At 42.4% G+C, this 22,087-nt stretch overlaps 1 protein-coding gene across 1 annotated transcript in view; it reads left to right on the top strand.

The window, feature by feature from the left end:
- The window catches only part of FBLN7 (fibulin 7), a 182,505-nt gene that overhangs the window by 159,407 nt on the left and 1,011 nt on the right, over positions 1-22,087 (top strand). Inside the window, exons 6-7 of the mRNA XM_073628039.1 lie at positions 922-1,059; positions 18,080-18,218. Coding sequence (XP_073484140.1) covers positions 922-1,059; positions 18,080-18,218 — 277 coding nt within the window. The remainder of the gene's footprint in view (positions 1-921; positions 1,060-18,079; positions 18,219-22,087) is intronic.

Here is a 22,087-nt window from a genome sequence, read left to right as displayed (position 1 = left end):
GTCCGTCGAAAGTCTGTCGGACAAGCCGTCGGATTTTTGTTGCTGAAAAGTCCGACCATGTGTACACGGCATAATAGCAAGGACCGTGTGTTGTCTGATATTCTTCAAGATCTTTTTAATATAAAAATGTAAAGGACAGTTTCCCAATGAGTGAAGTTGCAGTTTGCATGATGCAGTGGCTCTGAATGGTCTGACTGCAGCTTACTGAGTACTGTGAAGAACAGCCTCAGAGGATTTGTGTAGCTCGATATAGGAGAGTTGTAAGAGGTGGAGACCCAAATTAGTTATTTTAAAGCCTATAATACACGCTAAATTTACTAGTCCTTAATATTTACAGTATTACTTCTGGAAAAAAACACTTATGCCCCGTACACACGGTCGGATTTTCCGATGGAAAATGTGTGATAGGACCTTGTTGTTGGAAATTCCGACCATGTGTAGGCTCCATCACACATTTTCCATGGGATTTTCCGCCACACAGAGTTTGAGAACAGGCTATAAAATTTTCCAAAATCCGTTGTCGGAATTTCCGATCGTGTGTACACAAATCCGACGCACAAAGTGACACGCATGCTCAGAATAAATAAAGAGATGAAAGCTATTGGCTACTGCCCCGTTTATAGTCCCGACGTACGTGTTTTACGTCACTGCGTTCAGAATGATCGGATTTTTCGACAACTTTGTGTGAACATGTTATGCAAGACAAGTTTGAGCCAACATCCGTCGGAAAAAATCCTAGGATTTTGTTGTCGGAATGTCCGATCAATGTCCGACCGTGTGTATGGGGCATTAGAAGTCATGTCCTTGCTTAACACTTTTATGGAAAAGCAGAAAATATTAATTTCTATAAATAACTATATATTTTTTTATTTTATCTGTTTTATTTTTTCGACATGTTATAGCAGTATGTTTTGTCTGCAGATGTTAATGAGTGTGAGGTGTACAAGACAGAAGGAGCACCTCGCCTCTGTGTCTATGCCTGCGTCAACATACCAGGCTCCTATCGCTGTGCTTGTCCATCTGGTTACAAATTACTAGGTGATGGAAAAAACTGTGAAGGTAGGTGGATATAAATGTTTTAAAGACAATACAAATTTAAAGGGAATGTATAGTGGTTTTGTATTTATTTTCTTTCTGTAATATGGTATTGTGGCATTTTATGTGATATGGTAATAAAACTATACTCAACTCTCATTGCTCTATTGCTGGTGCCAGCGTCTTCACCTGGTCTTGTTCTGGGCTCAGGACCCTTGGTCATCTTGATTGGCCAGTCTCCTGTGTAAATGTGTGCAGGAGTTTATTATTTCCAGTACCCAGTGTCAGGAACCATGAATCAGACTGAAGGGCAGTAAAAATCCCACTATTTCATAAAATGGTAAAATGGTATAAACAGAGCAAGCGTAGTCAAAACATAGCCAGAGTTTGATAACCAGAACAGGTAGTCAGAACAAGCCAGAGAAACAGGAGTCCAGAGAACAGCGAAGTTGGGTGCGGCAAACAGGAACTAGAAGGGAAGTCAGCAAAAGTCTTTCACAGGAAAACACAGCAGAGAGAGTCCGGATATGTTGACCAAGTCAAAGACACTGAAGATCTGATCCAAGGAGTTTATATAACCAGCAGCTCTAGCTGATGAGCAGGAAATGAAGACAAGATGAGTCACTGTGGAAGGAAGAGACTTTGGCAATTAACCGACAGCTGAGCACAGAGCTCTAAGAAGGACGGGCTGAAACCAGTCCTGACTAGTGATGAGCCGAACACCCCCCGGTTCACAGCAGAACCTGCGAACGGACCGAAAATTTGCACAAACGTTAGAACCCCATTGAAGTCTATGGGACTCGAACGTTCGAAATCAAAAGTGCTAATTTTAAAGGCTAATTTGCATGGTATTGTCCTAAAAAGGGTTTGGGGACCGGGGTCCTGCCCCAGGGGACATGTATCAATGCAAAAAAAGTTTCAAAAACGTCCGTTTTTTTCAGGAGCAGTGATTTTAATGATGCTTAAAGTGAAAAAAAAGGGAAATATTCCTTTAAATATCATACCTGGGGGGTGTCTATAGTATGCCTGTAAAGTGGCACGTGATTCCCTTGCTTAGAACAGTCCCTGCACAAAATGACATTTTTAAAGTATTAAAAGTAATTTAAAACTGCTTACGGCTTTAATGTAATGTCCGGTCCCGGTAATATGGATGAAAATCAGTGAGACAAACGGCATGGGTACCCCCCCCCTAGTCCATTACCAGGCCCTTTGGGTCTTGTATGGATATTAAGGGGAACCCCACACCCAAATTAAAAAAAGGAAAGGCGTGGGGCCCCAGCAGTATACAGGCGGTGCAAACAAGACAGGGACTGTAGGTTTGTTGTTAAGTAGAATCTCTTTGTAATTTTGAACTGGTACATTTTTAAAGTGTAGCTCCAGCCAAAAAATCTATTTTTAAGCTTTTTGGAAAACATAGGGAAGGGTTATCACCCCTGTGACATTTGTTTTGCTGTCTGTGCACCTCTTCAGAAGATTTTACCTCACTTTCTGTCCCAATGACAAATGTTTTTTAACAATTTGGGGTTTTTAGTGAAACAAGGATTGGTGATAAAGTATCAGTGGAGAGGAGACACGTTTTTCCCATATTAACTCTTACAGGAGAGAATTTCCCTTCCTTGGGGTAGATTACATCTCACTTTCTGTTGTCTCCTTCCGTTTGCAAGTAGAAGTCGTTTGTAAGTTGGATGTTTGAAAGTAGGGGCCTGCCCTATATACTCTGCAGAAATTGGGGCCTTAGGTGTTGGTGTTGCCACAACACTGTAAGCCCTCACAGTTACTCTTGGTGGGCGCAGGAATGGGCTCTGCTGTGAAATATTAGATCAAGAATTGTAATTACATGCCCCTGTTGAACAGGGTCAGAAAAATTGGGCCTTTGGTGGTGTTGGTGCTGGTGCCACAACACTGTAAGTCCTCACAGTTACTCTTGGTGGGAGCTGGAATGGGCCCTGCTGTGAAATATTAGATCAAGAATTGTAATTACATGCACCTGTTGAACAGGGGCAGAAAAATTGGGCCTTTGGTGGTGGTGGTGCTGGTGCTACAACACTGTAAGTCCTCACAGTTACTCTTGGTGGGCGCAGAAACGGGCCCTGCTGTGAAATATTAGATCAAGAATTGTAATTACATGTCCCTGTTGAAAAGGGGCAGAAAAATTGGGCCTTAGGCACTGGTGCCACAACACTGCAACCCCTCACAGATACTCTAGTTGGAGCGCAGGAATGAGCCCTCCTGCAAAATATTGCATCAAAAATTGTAATTACACGCTCCTGTTAAACAGGGGCTGAAAAATTGGGCCTTAGGCACTGGTGCTGGTGCCACAATACTGCAATCCCTCACAGATACTCTAGTTGGAGCGCAGGAACGAGCCCTGCTGCAAAGTATTGCATCAAAAATTGTAATTACACGCTCCTGTTAAACAGGGGCTGAAAAATTGGGCCTTAGCCACTGGTGGCAGCGCCCAGAACCAAAAATATTCTTACAAGCTATCAGCATGACCATTGAGGAGGAAGAGGATAGTCACTCAGCATAACAGGATAGTCACTCAGCATCAGCATAGGCAGTCTTGAAGGAATCTGACATTTCAAAAAAAAATATTCGGTTACATCAGCATCAGGTGCTTGGTAGCAGGTGGTGATCCAAGACTGATTCATTTTTATGAAGGTCAGTCGATCGACTGAGTCGGTGGACAGGCGCACCCTGTGATCGGTTACAAAACCTCCAGCAGCACTGAATGTGCGTTCCGAAAGAACGCTGGATGCAGGACAGGCCCGTAGCTCAATTGCATACTGTGCAAGCTCTGGCCAGTGATCCATCCTCAAGACCCAGTAACCCAAAGGATTTTCGGTGGGAAAGGTGTCCAAGTCAGATCTTGCCCCTAGGTATTCCTGCACCATGTAAAACAGACACTGGCGATGGTTGCTGGAACCGATCATACCTTGGGGCTGCGGACTAAAAAATTGTCTGAAAGCATCGGTCAGACGGCCACCTTCTCCACCACTCCTTCTTTGACTGACCGAAGCCTCAGTAACACGTTGTCCAGGAACAGGAGTTTGTAACCTCCCAGTCTCTGGGAACGCATTGCACAGACCTTTCTGCAAGGCCTCCCAAAGATGTTTCATCCTCTGCTCCCTCTGCGACGGCAAGATAAGGTCCGCAACCTTACCCTTGTAACGTGGATCAAGGACGGTTGCCAGCCAGTATTGATCCCTCTCCTTGATACCACGAATATGAGGATCCTTCCGTAGGCTTTGCAGGATCAGGGAGGCCAAGCAGTGTAGGTTTGCTGTGGCATTCGGTCCGGAGTCCTCTGGGTCACTAAGGACGACATGATCCGCAGCCACCTCCTCCCAGCCATGTACAAGTCCATGGGTTTCTTGGGACTGTAAATGATCCCTTAAAGACTGCTGCTAATGCTGAGTGCCATGCTCCACCTCCATGCTGACATAATCCTCCTCTTCCTCCTCCTCCTCCTCTTCCTGTTTGATCGGCGGGCACGCAGGAACACTGTCTGGATAAAGGGGGCCTTGAGAGCTAAGGAACTCCTCCTCTTCCTGCCTCTGTTCTGCCTCAAGTGCCCTGTCCATTATTCCAGGCAGCGTGTGCTCCAACAGGTGGATAAGGGGGACAAGGGGGACAGTGTCACTGATGCATGCACTGTCACTGCTCACCATCCTCGTGGCCTCCCCAAACGGTGACAGGACAGTGCATGCATCCCTGATCATGGCCCACTGGCGTGGGGAAAAAAAACAAGCTCCCCTGACCCTGTCCTGGTGCCATAGTCGCACAGGTACTTGATGGCCCTCTGCTGCGTGTGCAGCCACTGCAGCATGGCCAACGTTGAGTTCCACTTGGTGGGCATGTCACAGATTAGGCGGTTCTTGGGCAGGTTAAATTCCTTTTGGAGGTCAACCAGACGAGCACTGGCATTATATGACCTGCAGAAATGCACACTTTCCTGGCCTGCCTCAGGACATCCTGTAAGCCTGGGTACCTGCCCAAGAACCGCTGCATCACCAAGTTAAGGACGTGAGCCAAACAGGGCACATGGGTCAGTTGTCCCTGTCGGAGGGTGGAGAGGAGGTTGGTGCCATTGTCGCAAACCACCATACCTGCCTTAAGCTGGCGTGGCATCAACCACCTCTGAACCTGCCCCTGCAGAGCTGACAGAATATCTGCCCCAGTGTGGCTCCTGTCCCCCAAGCACACCAGCCCAAGCACACCAGCTCAAGCACCGCATGGCATCTTTTGGCCTGCGTGCTTGCGTAGCCCCTTGAACGCCTACGGAGCACCGCTGGTTCCGAAGACAAATCAGCACAGGAAGAGGCCATGGAGGAAGAAGAAGAGGAGGGGATGGAGGAGAGAGGTGTGGCAGAATCGCCACTAGTAGTATTTTGGAGGCGTGGTGGCGGAACAACCTACAACGCTACTGCACCCTGTCCTGCATCCTTCCCGGCTGCCAGAAGAGTCACCCAGTGCGCGGTGAAAGATAAGTAACATCCCTGTCCATGCCTGCTTTACCATGAGTCAGCGGTAATATGCACCTTACCGCTGACCGCCCTGTCCAGCGAGGCCAAGACATTGCCTTCCACATGCCGGTAGAGAGCTAGAATCGCCTTCTGTGAGAAAAAGTGGCATTTGGGAACCTGAAAAGGCAGCAGTTGAAGTGCTAGCAATTTAGCCAAATTAGCATTCAACCGCTGGGTATGTGGATGGCTGGGAGCGAACTTCTTTCGGCGGTGCAGCAGCTGGGGCAGGGAAATTTGCATGGTACAATCTGACGTTGGTGTACCGTTAGCAGATTGCCCCCAAGTACTTGGCTGTGACACACCTAATTTTACAATTTTACACCTTCATTCCTCTCAGTGCAGATCTGAGAGAGGACTGAAGGTATAGTGGGGTTGGAGATCCCAGCTGATGAGGAGCAAGGAGAGGTCCTCTTTGTTCTTTGGTGTGGGTTTTTTAGGTACGCTTGCCAACGAACTGCATGGCAGGTCAACGTATGTCTGGTCAAGCATGTGGTGCCCAAGCGGGAGATGTTTTGGCCACGCTTGAGACATATGTTGCAAATAGCAGCGGTGTGATCTGATGCACTCGTCTCAAAAAAGGCCCACACCAAAGAACTTTTGGAATAACGCACAGAGACAGCAGCGCCCTGCACATGCGGAGCTCTGCGGTATGATTCAGTCGTGTGCTGCCCTTAAGCTGGCCCCTGGAGGGCATCCTGCCTCATTGGTGATGTGCCTTCTGCTCCTCCTCTCTCCTATCAGGCACCCACGTTGAGTCAGTGACCTCATCATCCCCTCCCTCCTCATCACTGGAGCAAAGCTGGCAGTATGCTGCAGCTGGGGGAACATGACTGCCAGATTGCTGTCCTTCTTGGGCACCCATTCTCTCTGGGCTCACGTTACTGCCTTCCTCTAGCTGGGTACCATCATCGGAGCCTTCAAAACGCTGGGCATCCTCCTGGAGCATGTACCCAACACTGTGGTCAAACAGTTCGGGGGACTCCTCAGGAGGACATGGTGGGGCTAGGGAAGGAGTGACTGATGCCATTGACCAAAGGGAAGAGGCCGTGTTGGCAGCTGCTTTGCCAGACAAAGTACCCTGAGCCTGGGTGAGAGAGGATGAGAAGGATGAGGACGGCTTGGTCATCCACTCTACCAAGTCTTCCGCATGTTGCGGCTCAACACGGCCAGCTGCTGAAAAAAAGGAAAAGCGTGTCGCACGGCCACGTGCTGATGAGGATGCACTGTCTCCACGACCAGCACTGTTGCCTCTAGACACAGAGCCTGCTTGCCCTCTTTTATTGGCTTGTGACTGTCTGCCTTCCCTTGTTGGCCTTCCAGACATACTAATGGCCTGCAGTAAAATGTAGCTGCACAAAGCTGGGATGTATATATATATATATATATATATATATATATATATATATATATATACTGATTCTGCAGCTAGCAGAATCAACTGCCCGCCTGTAGTATTATTAGTATGAGAACACCAGCAATTGTCTTCAGGTAGCTTTAGGTGCACACTGTGCAGAGGACGCAGTACACTAACTGTAAATACTGTAACTGCCTGCCTGTGGTATTAATAGGAGCAGAACAACAGCAATTGTCTTCAGGTAGCTTTAGGTGCACACTGTGCAGAGGACACAGTACACTAACTGTAAATACTATAGCTGCCTGCCTGTGGTATTAATAGGAGCACAACAACAGCAATTTTCTTCAGGTAGCTTTAAGTGCACACTGTGCAGAGGATGCACTACACTAACTTGTAAATACTACAGCTGCCTGCGGTACTGTACTAATATGATCAGAGGAACACCACTAATTTTCTTCAGGTAGCTTTAGGTGCACACTGTGCAGAGAACGCACTACACTAACTTGTAAATACTGCAGCTGCCTGCGCTACTGTACTAATAGGATCAGAAGAACACCACTAATTTTGTTTAGGTAGCTTTAGGTGCACACTGTGCAGAGGACGCACTACACTAACTTGTAAATACTGCAGCTGTCTGCGGTACTGTACTAATAGGATCAGAAAAACACCACTAATTTTCTTCAGGTAGCTTTAGGTGCACACTGTGCAGAGGACGCACTAAACTAACTTGTAAATACTGCAACTGCCTGCGGTACTGTACTAATAGGATCAGAAGAACACCACTAATTTTCTTCAGGTAGCTTTAGGTGCACACTGTGCAGAGGACACACTACACTAACTTGTAAATACTACAGCTGCCTGCGGTACTGTACTAATAGGATCAGAAGAACACCACTCATTTTCTTCAGGTAGCATTAGGTGCACACTGTGCAGAGGACGCACTATACTAACTGTAAATACTATAGCTAATAGGACTAATAGGATCAGAAGAACACCAGCAATTTTCTTCAGGTAGCTGTAAATACTGTAAAAACACCTGCCTGCCTGTCAGTAGTAGGAAGAGAATAACAGGAATGGATCTAGCTAAACTGAATACAGTGTATATATATATATATATATATATATATTTATATATATATATATATATATATATATACACAACACCTAGGATGTACATATATGCACAATACACTGTAAGTGCAGCTAACTGACTCGCCTGCCTACTCTATCTAACTTAAATCAAATGACTCTCTGTCTATCTATCTCTCTCTCAACGCCGGAACACACTACACAGGGCCACTGTGCAGGCGGCCTTATATAGTGTGGGGCGTGTACTAAACCCCCTGAGACATAATTAGCCAAAGCCACCCTGGTTTTGGCCAATTACAGCTCTCTGTACAGACGGCGCTGTGATTGGCCAAGCATGCGGGTCATAGTGCATGCTTGGCCAATCATCAGCCAGCAATGCACTGCGATGCCGCAGTGAATTATGGGCCGTGACGCGCCACTCGAATTTGCCGCGAACGGCCCATATCGTTAGTAATTCGGCGAACGACTGAACACACGATGTTCGAGTCGAACATGCGTTCGATTCGAACACGAAGCTCATCCCTAGTCCTGACACCCAGGTAGGCCAAGACTGTACACTGGGCTGCACATGCACAACTCTACATGTGTACCTTATAAATAGGTTTGCAAACAGCCAGGTAAGCTTGTTTTATTGCAGAAAAGACATATAATTGTTTACTATAGTTCTGCTTTAAGGTATTTTTTTAGGCAGGGTAAAAATAGTAGAAATATTTTTATTCCCATTTTCTGACAGCGGGTGCAGTTTTATGCTCATGTCACACATTTTATGTTATACTTAAAAAACCCTTTTTTTACAGAGCTCAAAAACGCCTGAAGAAATTTACACACACACAGTTGAATGATTTGGAACAGTGACTCTTTTTTCTCCTCTGTCTCTGCCTGTTAGGATAACTGCATTGGAAGCTTCAGAGAGAGAGAGAGAGAGAGAGAGAGAGAGATTCTGAAAGCAAACTGCTCCTGCTGTGCTATTGTTTTGATATGTACAGTATTAGTAAAACAAAGAGTTAGTGCCTGTGTCTATGGGCTTTGGGCTGTGTCGATGAGCCTGCTATTGACATCCGTTTATAACACTTCTGAGAGTGTTCAGAATTCGTTGACAGGTGCCTTTAATCTTTAAGGGAAATGGATTCATAAAAAATACAACAGGGGTTACAGCAATATAAAATAGCACGTCAAAATGTGTTCACATTGCATATATCACCACGTTTTTTCTCTGACACTGACTTTGCTTCCTCAGCTAAACATATATTATTCTGACCCAACTAATGGCCTAGAGTCTTGATTGTCAATCTCTGCTGACTTTTACCTGCAAATGTTGAAAGAAACACAAGATGAGTGTGACCCCACTCTCTGGGGAGTAATGCTCCATTCCTCTACAAGACATAATTCCCTGAAAAGGCCATTCCTGTTATTAGTAGATTGGCCCCAAGAAACAAGGTAAACAGGTGTCAAAAAAAAATTTTCCTTTACTTGATAGCCCAGAGAAAGAACAGGAACTAAGTGGAAATATCACCAAAGTGAGGGAAGTTCCCCTTAATACAAATGTCATTGGAACAGGTGTTCCCATTGGAAGATTTTCCTTCAGTTCCTGTTTCACTTTTTATACCAGGGACAAGAATCCTCAGGACAAATAATAAGGGTGAACCTTAACCTCTACAGTGGAGAACCAGACAGCTATAAAAAAAAAAAATACAGGGGTTTTAATACTTTCTCACGCTATCCAAAACCAACTTAAGGTTTTGGCTATAAGTAAACACTGGTAAGATTGTAAAAAATGAAAAGCCAATAGCTTTGAAGACTTAGTCCAAAGGCTTTGGTCTAATTAAATTAAAAAAAAAACCTCCTTATGATTGGCTAATTAGAATAAGGATAGGTGTATCAAAGGCTTTTTATTCTCAGAGAATAGGTGCAGGTACTCTCCCCCTTCCCTCAAGTCACTCTTGTCTTCACCTGTCTTGCTTTGTGCCTTTCAAGGTTCTTTGCATTAAAAGCAAGGAAGCAATAAAACTTTTGTAGTGTATTAATTAATATGCTTTTACTAAATAAAATGCTGTACATATAAACTATTTTAAATGATAGGAATACAATAGAAGACTGACAGATATACGGTACATAAAACATATGCCCATGCTACCTAAACTGCCTAACGAATGAGCATGAACAATAGTCCATGTACAATAGGAATATGTTAAAGTTACTTATCTCAGGTTGTAGTTGCTTTGCGATCTCCTGTAGGCAACCAGGAACCCAGGCTCCACTCTCTGAGCAATTGCAGGACATCAGGTGATAGCGTCATCCACAGGTAAAATTTCTACTGGCACAGACCTTCCTTGTTATGCTATTATGGAGTCCTCCAGCAACAGTTCCTTTAGTCTTCTCAGCTCATGGCTGTGTTTTGGCCCTCTTTCCCCTCCCCTTACTTCCTGTAGCATTATTTCCTGTCCTGAGCTTCAGGAACCAGTCCAGCAGGTTCATTAGCATATCAGTAGGGGAATATTAGCTTCTAAACAATACATGGTTTTGAAATGTTATTCAATATTTATGCTATAAAATCACTAAAATAGCCATAGCCATAGCCATAGATATGTAATAATAGTATTTACGGTGTGGGGTACGCGATATATAGTAGTAGGGGTGTATATTCCCCCTCCTTTTTCTTCGTACACCCTATATTCAATCTTGGAGAAAGTAATTTCGTATTATCCAGCAAAACTGGCCATTATGGCCCCTGACCTGGACAGACCTGTTCCCCCAAAACAATTTTCTACAGATTTACTTACCTGGGCTCAAGTAATGGGCATAACTGAGGTCTGGAGGTGGAAACATCCTGAGACTAGAGCCTATTCTTGTTTTTCTGCCACATATAAAACCTCTTCTCGTATTGAACTCGCCTTTGCTAATCCGACTATGCTGTCTGATGTATTAGATGTATCATATCTACCCAGCGGACTCTCAGATCACTCGCCATTACTTCTTAAAATTCATGCCCCATCCTATAGAACTGCAGCCCTATGGCGCTTGGGGACCCACCGGCGTTCTCATGTAGACCTGACGACCAATATCTCACCACGATTGGTGGAATATTGGGAGTTTAATGAGGGATCCTCCTTTGTTGCAATGATATGGGTTGCCTTCAAGGCCTTTTCCAGGGGACAATATATCTCCTCTATTGCTGGGATTCACAGGGAACAGGCAGCTGTTGCAACAGCGCTACAGCAAACTGTGCAAAGTCAGTCTGATATTTCTACTACTGACCCTACTAATATCCATTTTGACCTCCTGAATGCTGCAAAACGTAAGCTACATCTCCATCTCACTGAGATCACCAGATTAGATCTACATCGGAATAAACAAATGTTCTTTGAACAGGGGGACCATAATGGTCGTCTTCTAGCGATGTTGGCACAGCCGGATTATCCTCCAACAGTGATTCCCAATGTGGTGTCTGCCTCAGGTGCATCAGTTTCTTTATTACCAGATATATTAGAGGTCTTTCGCCAATATTATAGTTCCAAGGATTTGGCATCCTGGCTAGACCCATTGGCATTAGGCTGGCTTTCAGATAAAGAAAGAGAATCTCTGGTGGGGCCAATAACCCCCGGAGGAGGTACTGAGAGCAATCAAATCAATTCCGCGGGGGAAGTCTCCGGGTCCGGATGGCCTCCCCATAGAGTTTTATAAGACACATGGGAATATATTAGCTCCCAAGCTAGCACAACTTTATTCTCAATGCCTAACAGATGGAGCCCTTCCAACTTCTATGAGCCATGCCCATGTTATACTAATTCATAAAGATCTAAAAGATCCCACATTGTGTGCCTCCTATAGGCCAATTGCCCTACTTAATACAGATTTTAGAATTTTGACTAAATGACTTACCATCAGACTACAGCCACTATTACCATCTGTTGTAGATATTGATCAAACTGGCTTCATGGCCAACAGGTCAACCAATGTAAATTTGAGACATTTGTTTACTAATATACATGCAAAGCATTTGAATGAAGGTACTAGGGTGGTGGCCTCCTTAGTTATTGAAAAGGCCTTTGATACTATCGAATGGCCTTTTCTTTGGGAGGTCCTTAGAAGGATGGGGTTCCCCCTGATCTTTATTAAATGGATACAGATAATTTATCAAAACCCCACCTCAGCTATCAAGTTGGGAGGTAGCCTATCACAGTCCTTTTCTCTGTCAAGGGGTACTCGACAGGGCTGCCCCCTCTCTCCAGCCCTTTTCGCCATAGCGATGGAACCCCTGGCGGAGGCTCTCCGTACTTCCCTTCATGTTAAGGGATTGCGTGTTGGCTGGCTGGAGGAAAGGGTCGCCTTGTTTGCGGACGACCTACTCCTCTTTCTTAATGATGCAGGACCATCACTTAGGGGGGCCCTACAGGTCCTCAATTCTTTCTCCGCAGTCACAGGCCTTAAAGTAAACTGGGAAAAGTCACCTCTATTTCCTATAGACTTTGCGGCTCGTGCTACTGCTGATATGGATACCCCCCTAAGATGGGTGGAGAATTTTAAATATCTAGGGGTGGTGGTTTCCAGACAGGTTTCAGACTATATATCCCTAAATTTAACACCTGTGATCCAGGAGACTCATGGCATGGGAGTCATTACCCCTTTCATTGTTAGGACGCATACATTTAATAAAAATGAATGTATTACCTAAATTCACATATTTATTTTGACACTTTCCCCAGTGGATCCCTAAATCTTTCTTTGCAAGGCTACATCGTATTTTCTCAGCATTCATATGGAGATCAAAGCCCCCTAGGTATAGCTGGGCAACATTGGTACGCCCGACCTCCCAAGGTGGCCTGGCATGTCCAGATTTCCATAAATATTACTTGGCTTCTCAGCTAGTAACTACGGCCTGGTGGCTTAACCCAGATACCTCAAATTCCGCTACTCAGGTAGAAGCAGCAGTGCTGGAATCCCTAGAGGCGCTGACATTTTTGATCTTTCGGGGCCCTCGTGCTCCATATTCATTGACACCATCTATGCTTACCACGCTACGTGTATGGGGAGAGGGCCTCCAAATTGAACGATATCCCCTACAGGCAATATCACCTAATGCTCCCCTCTGGTTAAATCCCACTCTGGAGCATTTCTATTCACTACCCGACCCCTATGCTTGGACTAATTTTAAGATAAAAACAGTGACACAGATCATTTTGGATAAATCTTTGATTTCTTTTTCCCAATGAATCTCTGATTTCAATATCCCTCAGTCGTATTCTTTTTGTTTCCTTCAACTCTCCCATGCCTTCAGCTGTCAATTCTCTGGCTCTCCTCTAAAACTAGTCCAATCTGCCTTAGAGAAGCTTCTTAGGTTGGATTGCACAAAGAATGCTGCATCTAAATTGTATCTTCACTTAACAACTGCCTCTCTCCCTGATTTAGAGAAATTACAACCCCTGGCAAAAATTATGGAATCACAAGTCCCTGAGGATGTTCCTTCAGTTGTTTATTGTTGTAGAAAAAAAACAAATCACAGACATGGACAAAAACTAAAGGCATTTTAAATAGCAACTTTCTGGCTTTAAGAAACACTAAAAGAAATCAAGAAAAATAATTGTGGTGGCCAGTAACAGTTAGATTTATGGAACAAGCACAGGGAATAAATTATGGAATCACTCAACTCTGAGGAAAAAATTATGGAATCATGAAAACAAACAAACAAAATAACACTCCAACACATCACTAGTACTTTGTTGCACCACCTCTGGCTTTTATAACTGATTGCAGGCATTGACTTAATGCGTGATAAACAGTACTCTTCATCAATCTGGCTCCAGCTTTCTCTGATTGCTGTTGCCAAATCATCTTTGCAGGTTGGAGCCTTGTCATGGACCATTTTCTTTAACTTCCACCACAGATTTTCAATTGGATTGAGATCCGGACTGTTTGCAGGCCATGACATTGACCTTATGTTTTGTTGTCTTTCTTCAAGGAATTTTTTCACAGTTTTTGCTCTATGGCAAGATGCATTATCATCTTGATAAATGATTTCATCATCCCCAAACATCCTTTCAATAGATGGGATAAGAAAAGTGTCCAAAATTTCAATGTAAACCTGTGCATTTATTGAAGATTTAATGACAGCCATCTCCCCAGTGCCTTTACCTGACATGCAGCCCCATATCATAATTGACTGTAGAAATTTGCATGTTTTCTTCAGACAGTCGTCTGCATAAATCTCATTGGAACGGCACCAAACAAAAGTTCCAGCATCATCACCTTGCCCAATGCAGATTTGAGATTCATCACTGAATATGACTTTCATCCAATCATCCACAGTCCACGATTGCCTTTCCTTAGCCCATTGTAACCTTGTTTTTTTGTGTTTAGGTGTTAGAGATGGCTTTCTTTTAGCTTTTCTGTATGTAAATCCCATTTCCTTTAGGCGGTTTCTTACAGTTCGGTCACAGATGTTGACTCCAGTTTCCTCCCATTTGTTCCTCATTTGTTTTGTTGTACATTTTCTGTTTTCAAGGCATATTGCTTTAAGTTTTCTGTCTTGACGCTTTGATGTCTTTCTTGGTCTACCAGTATGCTTGCCTTTAACCACCTTCCTATGTTGTTTGTATTTGGTCCATGTTTTAGATACAGCCAACTGTGAACAACCAACATCTTGTTCAACACTGCATGATGATTTACCCTCTTTACCTACATACTAACAAGCAGATTTAATCTGATGCAGGTGTTAGTGTTTGTAATGAAAATTTACAGGGTGATTCCATAATTTTTTCCTCAGAATTTAGTGATTCCATAATTTATTCCCTGTGCTTGTTCTATAAATCTAACTGTTACTGGCCACCACAATTATTTTTCTTGATTTCTATTAGTGTTTCTTAAAGCCAGAAAGTTGCCATTTGAAATGCCTTTAGTTTTTGGCCATGTCTGTGATCTGCTTTTTTTCTACAACAATAAACAACTGAAGGAACATCCTCAGGGACCGGTGATTCCATAATTTTTGCCAGGGGTTGTAAGATCAAAATGGTCTAAATATCCCTGAACTTAATGAGGATGATTGGGATAATATATGGGACTTTCCCTTCAACTCTCTCGTCTCCTTGAGAGACAGACTTATTCAGTTTAAGATAGTCCACAGGGCATATTACACCCCCATATATTAAATAAAATTAATTCAGACTCTGCTCCTGGTTGTTGGCGATGTGGGGAGATTCCTGGAGACTTTACCCATATATTCTGGACTTGTCCAGCTATCGTAAGGTATTGGGAAGAAATACTAGCTTTTATATTCAAAATAACATATATCCCACTGCAACGATTAATGCCAATATGTATTCTAGGTCTGACAGAGCAACTTATTCCTACGACAGCAGGGCGCACTTTGGTGGGGCTGCTTTTGTTCTATGCTCGTAAAGCCATAGCTCTCTGCTGGAAGAAAACCACCCCCCCATCGCTGACTTTGTTGAAACAACTCATTAATAATAGCTTACCATTATACAAAGAAACATATATAAATAGGGGTTGTCTCCTCAAATATGAAAAGGTTTGGTCCAAATGGCTCACGGACCCCTCTACAGCCTCAATAGCCTCCTAGAGGAATATGACTCTTTGCAATCTCTCCATTAGTTATTGGGCTCTAGGTGTACATATGTAACACGGGATAACACCTTTCTCTAAAATTAAACTGGCATAGGAACCAGGTATGACCAATGTATGTATGTATGTATGTATGTGGGGTTTGTTTGTTTTGTTTTTTTTTGTTTTTTTGTGTGTTTTGTTTTCTATGTATATAGTTTCTTTAATTGCTGCAAGTATTCATTTTTGTTTGTTGTCTGTTTTTTTGAAAATTAATAAAAACGTATATTTAAAAAAAAAAAAAATAGCCATAGACACACATCACCCCATACCCACCTCTAAGCACCGCCCTTTGTCTCTGCCCTTACCCACCTCCCAGCACCTCCTCCCTTTTTAGAGAGTATATCCCCCAGCAGTAACAATAAATCACTCAAGAGAAACAATAAATTTCCTAATAGCAGTAATAAATCCCCCAGGAGCAATAAAAGACCTCAATCTCAGCAGCAATAATAAATCCACCAAAAGCAAAAAAAAATATCCCACAGCATCAACAATAGATCTTCCAGCTTTCAACAACAATCAAGATGAGGGTGGGCTACTGGCCGAATAAACACACACACTGCCTGCCAGTATCAGCATGGCCATTGCTGTGTTGGCAGGACAATGTCCTGCCCAGCTGTCAGCACTCAGCAGTACTTAGCTCTCTGTATTACTGAAGAAATTGGCTATGACAGGCAGGCATATTGTGTTGCCAGTACTAACTTCCCATGCCGCTCTAGCTTTAAAGGGCATGTTATATCCCTCCGCCCATAGCAGTTCTGGCTTGTAGTCCGTTACTATAGGATTATGTCAGAAATACAGCTTTGGGATTACTCCATGGCCAGACTGTAACGAAATAGTCCCAAACTATTTTACTGCTTTTGGATGCAGTTTAAAAAAAAACTGTGTATGACCAATGCTGACTGGGGCCTGGAGAATTTTTAGGTGTGCTTTATCAAAATCAAACACTCCCTGCCAGTACATATACAGCTAGGACTTGTCTTGATGGCGCCAGTACAAAGTACTGGCATGTTCTAGCTGATAAAAAGCCCTGGGTGTATAAGACTGGTACATTTTTTATTTTAGATTTTATGTGTAATTCTGTTGTGTTTATTAACAGTTCAATGTTTGATACTGATTGCCTTTTATTATGTTTGTTAGTCTTTAAAGTCAGTAACGCCAACAATTCTCAACTAATTAAAAAAAAAGAGAATGCATTGTGTTTCTTACCATTGTGTTTTAACTTGTTCATGTACTGAATAGCTATAAGCCACATAATTAAGTAACCCTCAAAGAATGTTGGATTAAAATGTAGAACTATGGATAATTGCAGAAAGCCAGGAAAAGAATGCCTGCATTATCAAACTAATTATTTAAACTTTGCTCCTGGCATCATTGAATATTAAAATAGGCTTGGTTTTGAATTCTGCACTAGAGTACATAGATGACAGCCATAAACAACACTGATTTGTCCTATACATCTGGCACTGTCAATTTTGCGAATTACCTGTAAGTTAGGACCGCAGTCTAATTTAATTAAAACCATCTCTGGGCAAAATTCTAAAGAAAATGGGTACAGTATGGGCAAAATGTAAATCCCCACTCACCTCCTGTGTAAACCCCACTCCTGTGTTTTTTTTTTCATTTTCTAATGCCTTGTAATGCCTTGCCTCATTTAGGTGCAATGAGGTGCCTTGGCATCCCATACACTATGTTAATACAACAGAAATGTTGCTCTTATAGTCTCCCTTTAATCTGTCAGTTAACCATGAACGTGTCTGCCATTTTTTTCAAACCAACCTGATTCTTCCAACTGTATTTTTTAATTAAGGTGGGATGCCTATGACACATCAGATCTAGATGCCTGCACTGAATACATACTGACCATTTACTGTAATTGAGCCATCATGGCACTTTGCTCTTAAGGTTGTTTTTTTTTTATTCCATTTTCAAGGAGTGCAGTTTTACATCATGCCAATAAATGCAGCACATCCTGCTAATAACTCAGTTAAGCCCCTACCTTAGTTTAGCAGAGCCCCCTTTATATTGTCTAGTCTGTATGGGAAGAAAGTAGCATTTATACCAGCTCTGGTTGTGATACCTCCAGGAAGGGTGGGCCGCGGAACGGCGAAGGAATAATGTAGAATTTTTCTGAATGGGCATTGTTGACTTCAAACCATCATAGTAGAGGCCCTGACCCTGTTTTAATGACTGGGTAGGAGACCACCCTTCTAGCAAGTGTCAGAGCCAAAAGTAAAGTAAACTCTGATACAACTGTGTACACATGGGAATGTAAAGAGTACAGCCAGATGACAAATGGCCATTTGCAGGAGGTGCTTCATCTGTTGTGGTACTGTAAACGACGGGCTGCAACAAATGTAGCACATACCATAAATAAGTGGAATTACATTTTTTAGACATTCTCTGACTTCTTGTGCTTGGCAAGGTTCTTTCTATTAAGCCTATTTTTTCTGTTATCTAGATATAGATGAATGTAATTCTGGACTTCACAATTGCTCCAAACATAGCATGTGCATAAACACTGCAGGAGGATTTCAGTGCGTTTTTCCTGAATGTCCAAAACCCAACGGAAACATCAGCTATGTAAAAACGTCACCTATGTAAGTATTGCTTATTTTACCCGGGGAAGCGTTTTCTTGTAGAGTCTAGCAGCTTTAGTGTAAAGTTTCTTGTAAAGCTAAGCAGACACCAATGGGAAACATTTCTGTCATCAATCCTGTCAACGCACAGCAGACTAAAATTTGAATTAAATAACAGAAATCATCTGAATATTTTGCATGTCTGTGGATGGATTGCTGTAGCAAATCCCACCCACTAGTCCACTGGTACACGGAAAAGTGTGGACAATGGAGGTAGGGTGCACTTATATAGCAGTGGTGACTGTATTTTCCATGAAATGTTGTTACTGTGTAAACCATTCAAGGCTGGTGTCAAGTAACCAGCCCAGATAATTTATTCTGAAGTGTCTTATGCTGACCATACACGGCTAGAAAATCATTTGGAAAAAATGTTCGCAATTTGTCAAACATGCATGCGAGAACGCCAACATTGTATCAATAGATGCTGCCCATAAGGCTGTTGCCGAAACGCTTCAGCTGTTTTGCTTGTCACTTCAAGTCACTTCATGTAACCAATCATTAACCACTTTAAGACCGGGCCTCTTTTTTAGATGTGGTGTTTACAAGTTAAAAACATTTTTTTTTGCTAGAAAATTACTTAGAACCCCAAACATTATACATTTTTTTTCTAACATCCTAGAGAATAAAATGACGGTCGTTGCAATACTTTCTGTCACACCATATTTGTGCAGCGGTCTTACAAGCGCACTTTTTTTTTTAAAAATACACTTTTTTTAATTAAAAAATAAGACAACAGTAAAGTTAGCCCAATATTTTTATATTGGGAAAGATAATGGTATGCTGAGTAAATTGATACCCAACATGTCACGCTTCAAAATTGTGCCCGCTAGTGGAATGGCAACAAACTTTTACCATTAAAAATCTCCATAGGCGACATTTAAAAAATTCTACCGGTTGCATGTTTTGCGTTACAGAGAAGGTCTAGGGCTAGAATTATTGCTCTTGCTGTACCGATCGCGGTGATATCTTACATGTGTGGTTTGAATACCGTTTTCATATGCGGGCGCTACTCACATATGCGTTCACTTCTGCACGCGAGCTCGACGGGACGGGGCGCGTTATAAATGTTTTTTTTATTATTTATTTTACCTTTTACTTTTTATTTTTACACTGTTTAAAAAAATGTGTCACTTTTATTCCTATTACAAGGGATGTAAACATCCCTTGTAATAGAAAAAAAGCATGACAGGACCTGTTAAATATGAGATCTGGGGTCAAAAAAGACCTCAGATCTGATATTTACACTAAAATTCAATTAAAAAAAAAAAAAAATTGTCATTTAAAAAAATAAACAAAATAAATTGTCCCTTTAAGAGCTATGGACGGAAGTGACGTTTTGACGTCGCTTACGCCCTTCAGTGTCATTGAGTTGGGTGGGGGCCATCTTCCCCTCACTCATCTCCATGTCAGCCCAGGGGACAGATGCGATTGCCTCCGCAGCTGCCGACGGCTACGGTAAGCGGCGGAGGGCACCGGATTGCGGCGGGGGCCCTCTCCCGCCTCCGATAGAAGTGATCTTGCGGCGAATCCACCGCAGAGACCACTTTTATCTTGTACTGGACCGCCGGCCTGAACACGGGGATACCGGGGTTATGGCAGCTAGCTGCTGCCATAAAAACGATATCCGTCCCCAAAGTAGGAACGTACATTGGTGTGTAGCGGTCCGGAAGTGGTTAAAATCGCTTTTTGGACTACAGAGTTGCCGGCTCAATCCCTTTACTTGTTAATAATAACTATTACTAACTATTAACAAATGCGAATTTATCCGAAGTTTCAAATTATCCGAAATAACGAATGCATCTAAATGAATAGAACGTAAGAATTAATAATAATAAATAATAATAATAAAAACTTTTTTATTACTATTATTTATTTTTATTAATTTGTTACGTTCCATTCGTTTAGATGCAGCATTCATTATTTCATATAATCTGTAACTTCAGATAAATTCGTATTCTCTACATTCATTAACAGCAAAATTTGAAAGGAAATTCCAATACCTATAATTTAATAGTTAGTTATTATTAGTTAGTTATCATTTCTGATTTTCAAATTTTCGGATTTTCCTTCTTATTTTCTAATTTTCGGATTTTCTAATTTTCGGATTTTCAAATTTTTGGATTTTCAAATTTTCGGATTTTCGAAATTTCAATTTTAAAGAATTTTGAATTTCCTAATTTTCAAATTTTTGGATTTTCAAATTTCCGAATTTCCGAATGTATTCGAATAAACGAATTTCGATCATAACGAATGACCCGAAAAATGAAAAAAAAAATAAAAATTAATGAAACTGAAACAAACAAATTTTTTGGCAGAGCACATGTCTAGGACAGACCACTATTACCCTGTAACAGGAAGTTCCTAAACAACGACCTTCATGGCAAGATTACCAGATATTATTCTAATGAAAGCTGCAGATGCAAAGGATAAGTTCACCTTTGGGAACATGTGACATGTTCCACCCGTTTTTAGGGTGGAACATGTAACATGTTCCCACTTCTGAAGCCGATCCCTGCTGCCTTTTGTCCCTGTGACAGCAGTACGGGGAGAAGTTCCATGTACAAGCTGTCACTTTTGAAAAACAGTGCGGACGTGTGGGGCTCCCAAGGAGCTACAAGTCCCAACATCTTTTAAGGCTGTCAGCTTGTAGTTTTCAATGAGCTACCATGGCGCCGTTGATGTACAATGTACAGCCAGATAGTTCACACTGACAATCTGCAGGAGACTTACATGGCATCAGCTATCTGCTGATCGCTGGTGCAATGCTTTCCAGGCTCCTAAAAAAAAATAGTAAATGCACATTTTTTTTGCCTGCAAAGAAAAATGTACATTTATTATTATTTTTATCCTTTTTGAAAATGACTTGAAATGACATAAGCATGTTAAGCTTGTATGGTTTAACCAGTTCCTGACCGGTGCACGCTCATGTATGTCGGCAGAATGGCACGGCTGGGCAAATGGGCGTACCCGTACGTCCCTTTAAATTTTCTGCCGTGCCATTGCGTGCGTGCCGCCGGTGGCGTGCGCCGGCCAGGAGCTCCGTGAGTCGGGACACGGAGAGGAAGAACGGGGAGATGCTAATGTAAACAAGCATCTCCCCGTTCTGCCTAGTGACAGTGTCACTGATCTCTGCTCCCTGTGATCGGAAGCAGAGATCAGTGACACGTCACACGTAGCCACGCCCCCCACAGTTAGAATCACTCCCCAGGACATTACTTAACCCCTACACTGCCCCCTAGTGGTTAACCCCTTCACTTTATAAATGACAATGGTCCCAAAAATATGTCTGATGTGTCCGTCATAATGTCGCAGTCACAATAAAAATCGCTGATCACCGCCATTACTAGTAAAAAAAAAAATATTAATAAAAATGCCATAAAACTATCCCCTATTTTGTAAACGCTATAACTTTTGCGCAAACCAATCAATAAACGCTTATTGAGATTTTTTTTTACCAAAAATATGTAGAAGAATACGTATCGGCCTAAACTGAGGAAAAAATTTTTTTTTTATATATTTTTGGGGGATATTTATTATAGAAAAATGTAAAAAATAATGATTTTTTTTCAAAATTGTCGCTCTTTTTTTGTTTATAGCGCAAAACATAAAAACCGCAGGGGTGATCAAATACCACCAAAAGAAAGCTCTATTTGTGGGAAAAAAAGGACGTCAATTTTGTTTGGGAGCCACGTCGCACGACCGCGCAATTGTCAGTTAAAGCGACGCATTCCCGAATCGCAAAAAGTGCTCTGGTTACTGGGTTTACATATGACTGCAGTTAGCAAGCTTGATAAAGTTCATGCATATATCATGGATCTGTATTTTCACTA

Source organism: Aquarana catesbeiana, linkage group LG04, assembly GCF_042186555.1.
Source record: "Aquarana catesbeiana isolate 2022-GZ linkage group LG04, ASM4218655v1, whole genome shotgun sequence".
Lineage (NCBI taxonomy): Eukaryota > Metazoa > Chordata > Amphibia > Anura > Ranidae > Aquarana > Aquarana catesbeiana.
This window is presented reverse-complemented; position numbering and strand designations above follow the sequence as displayed.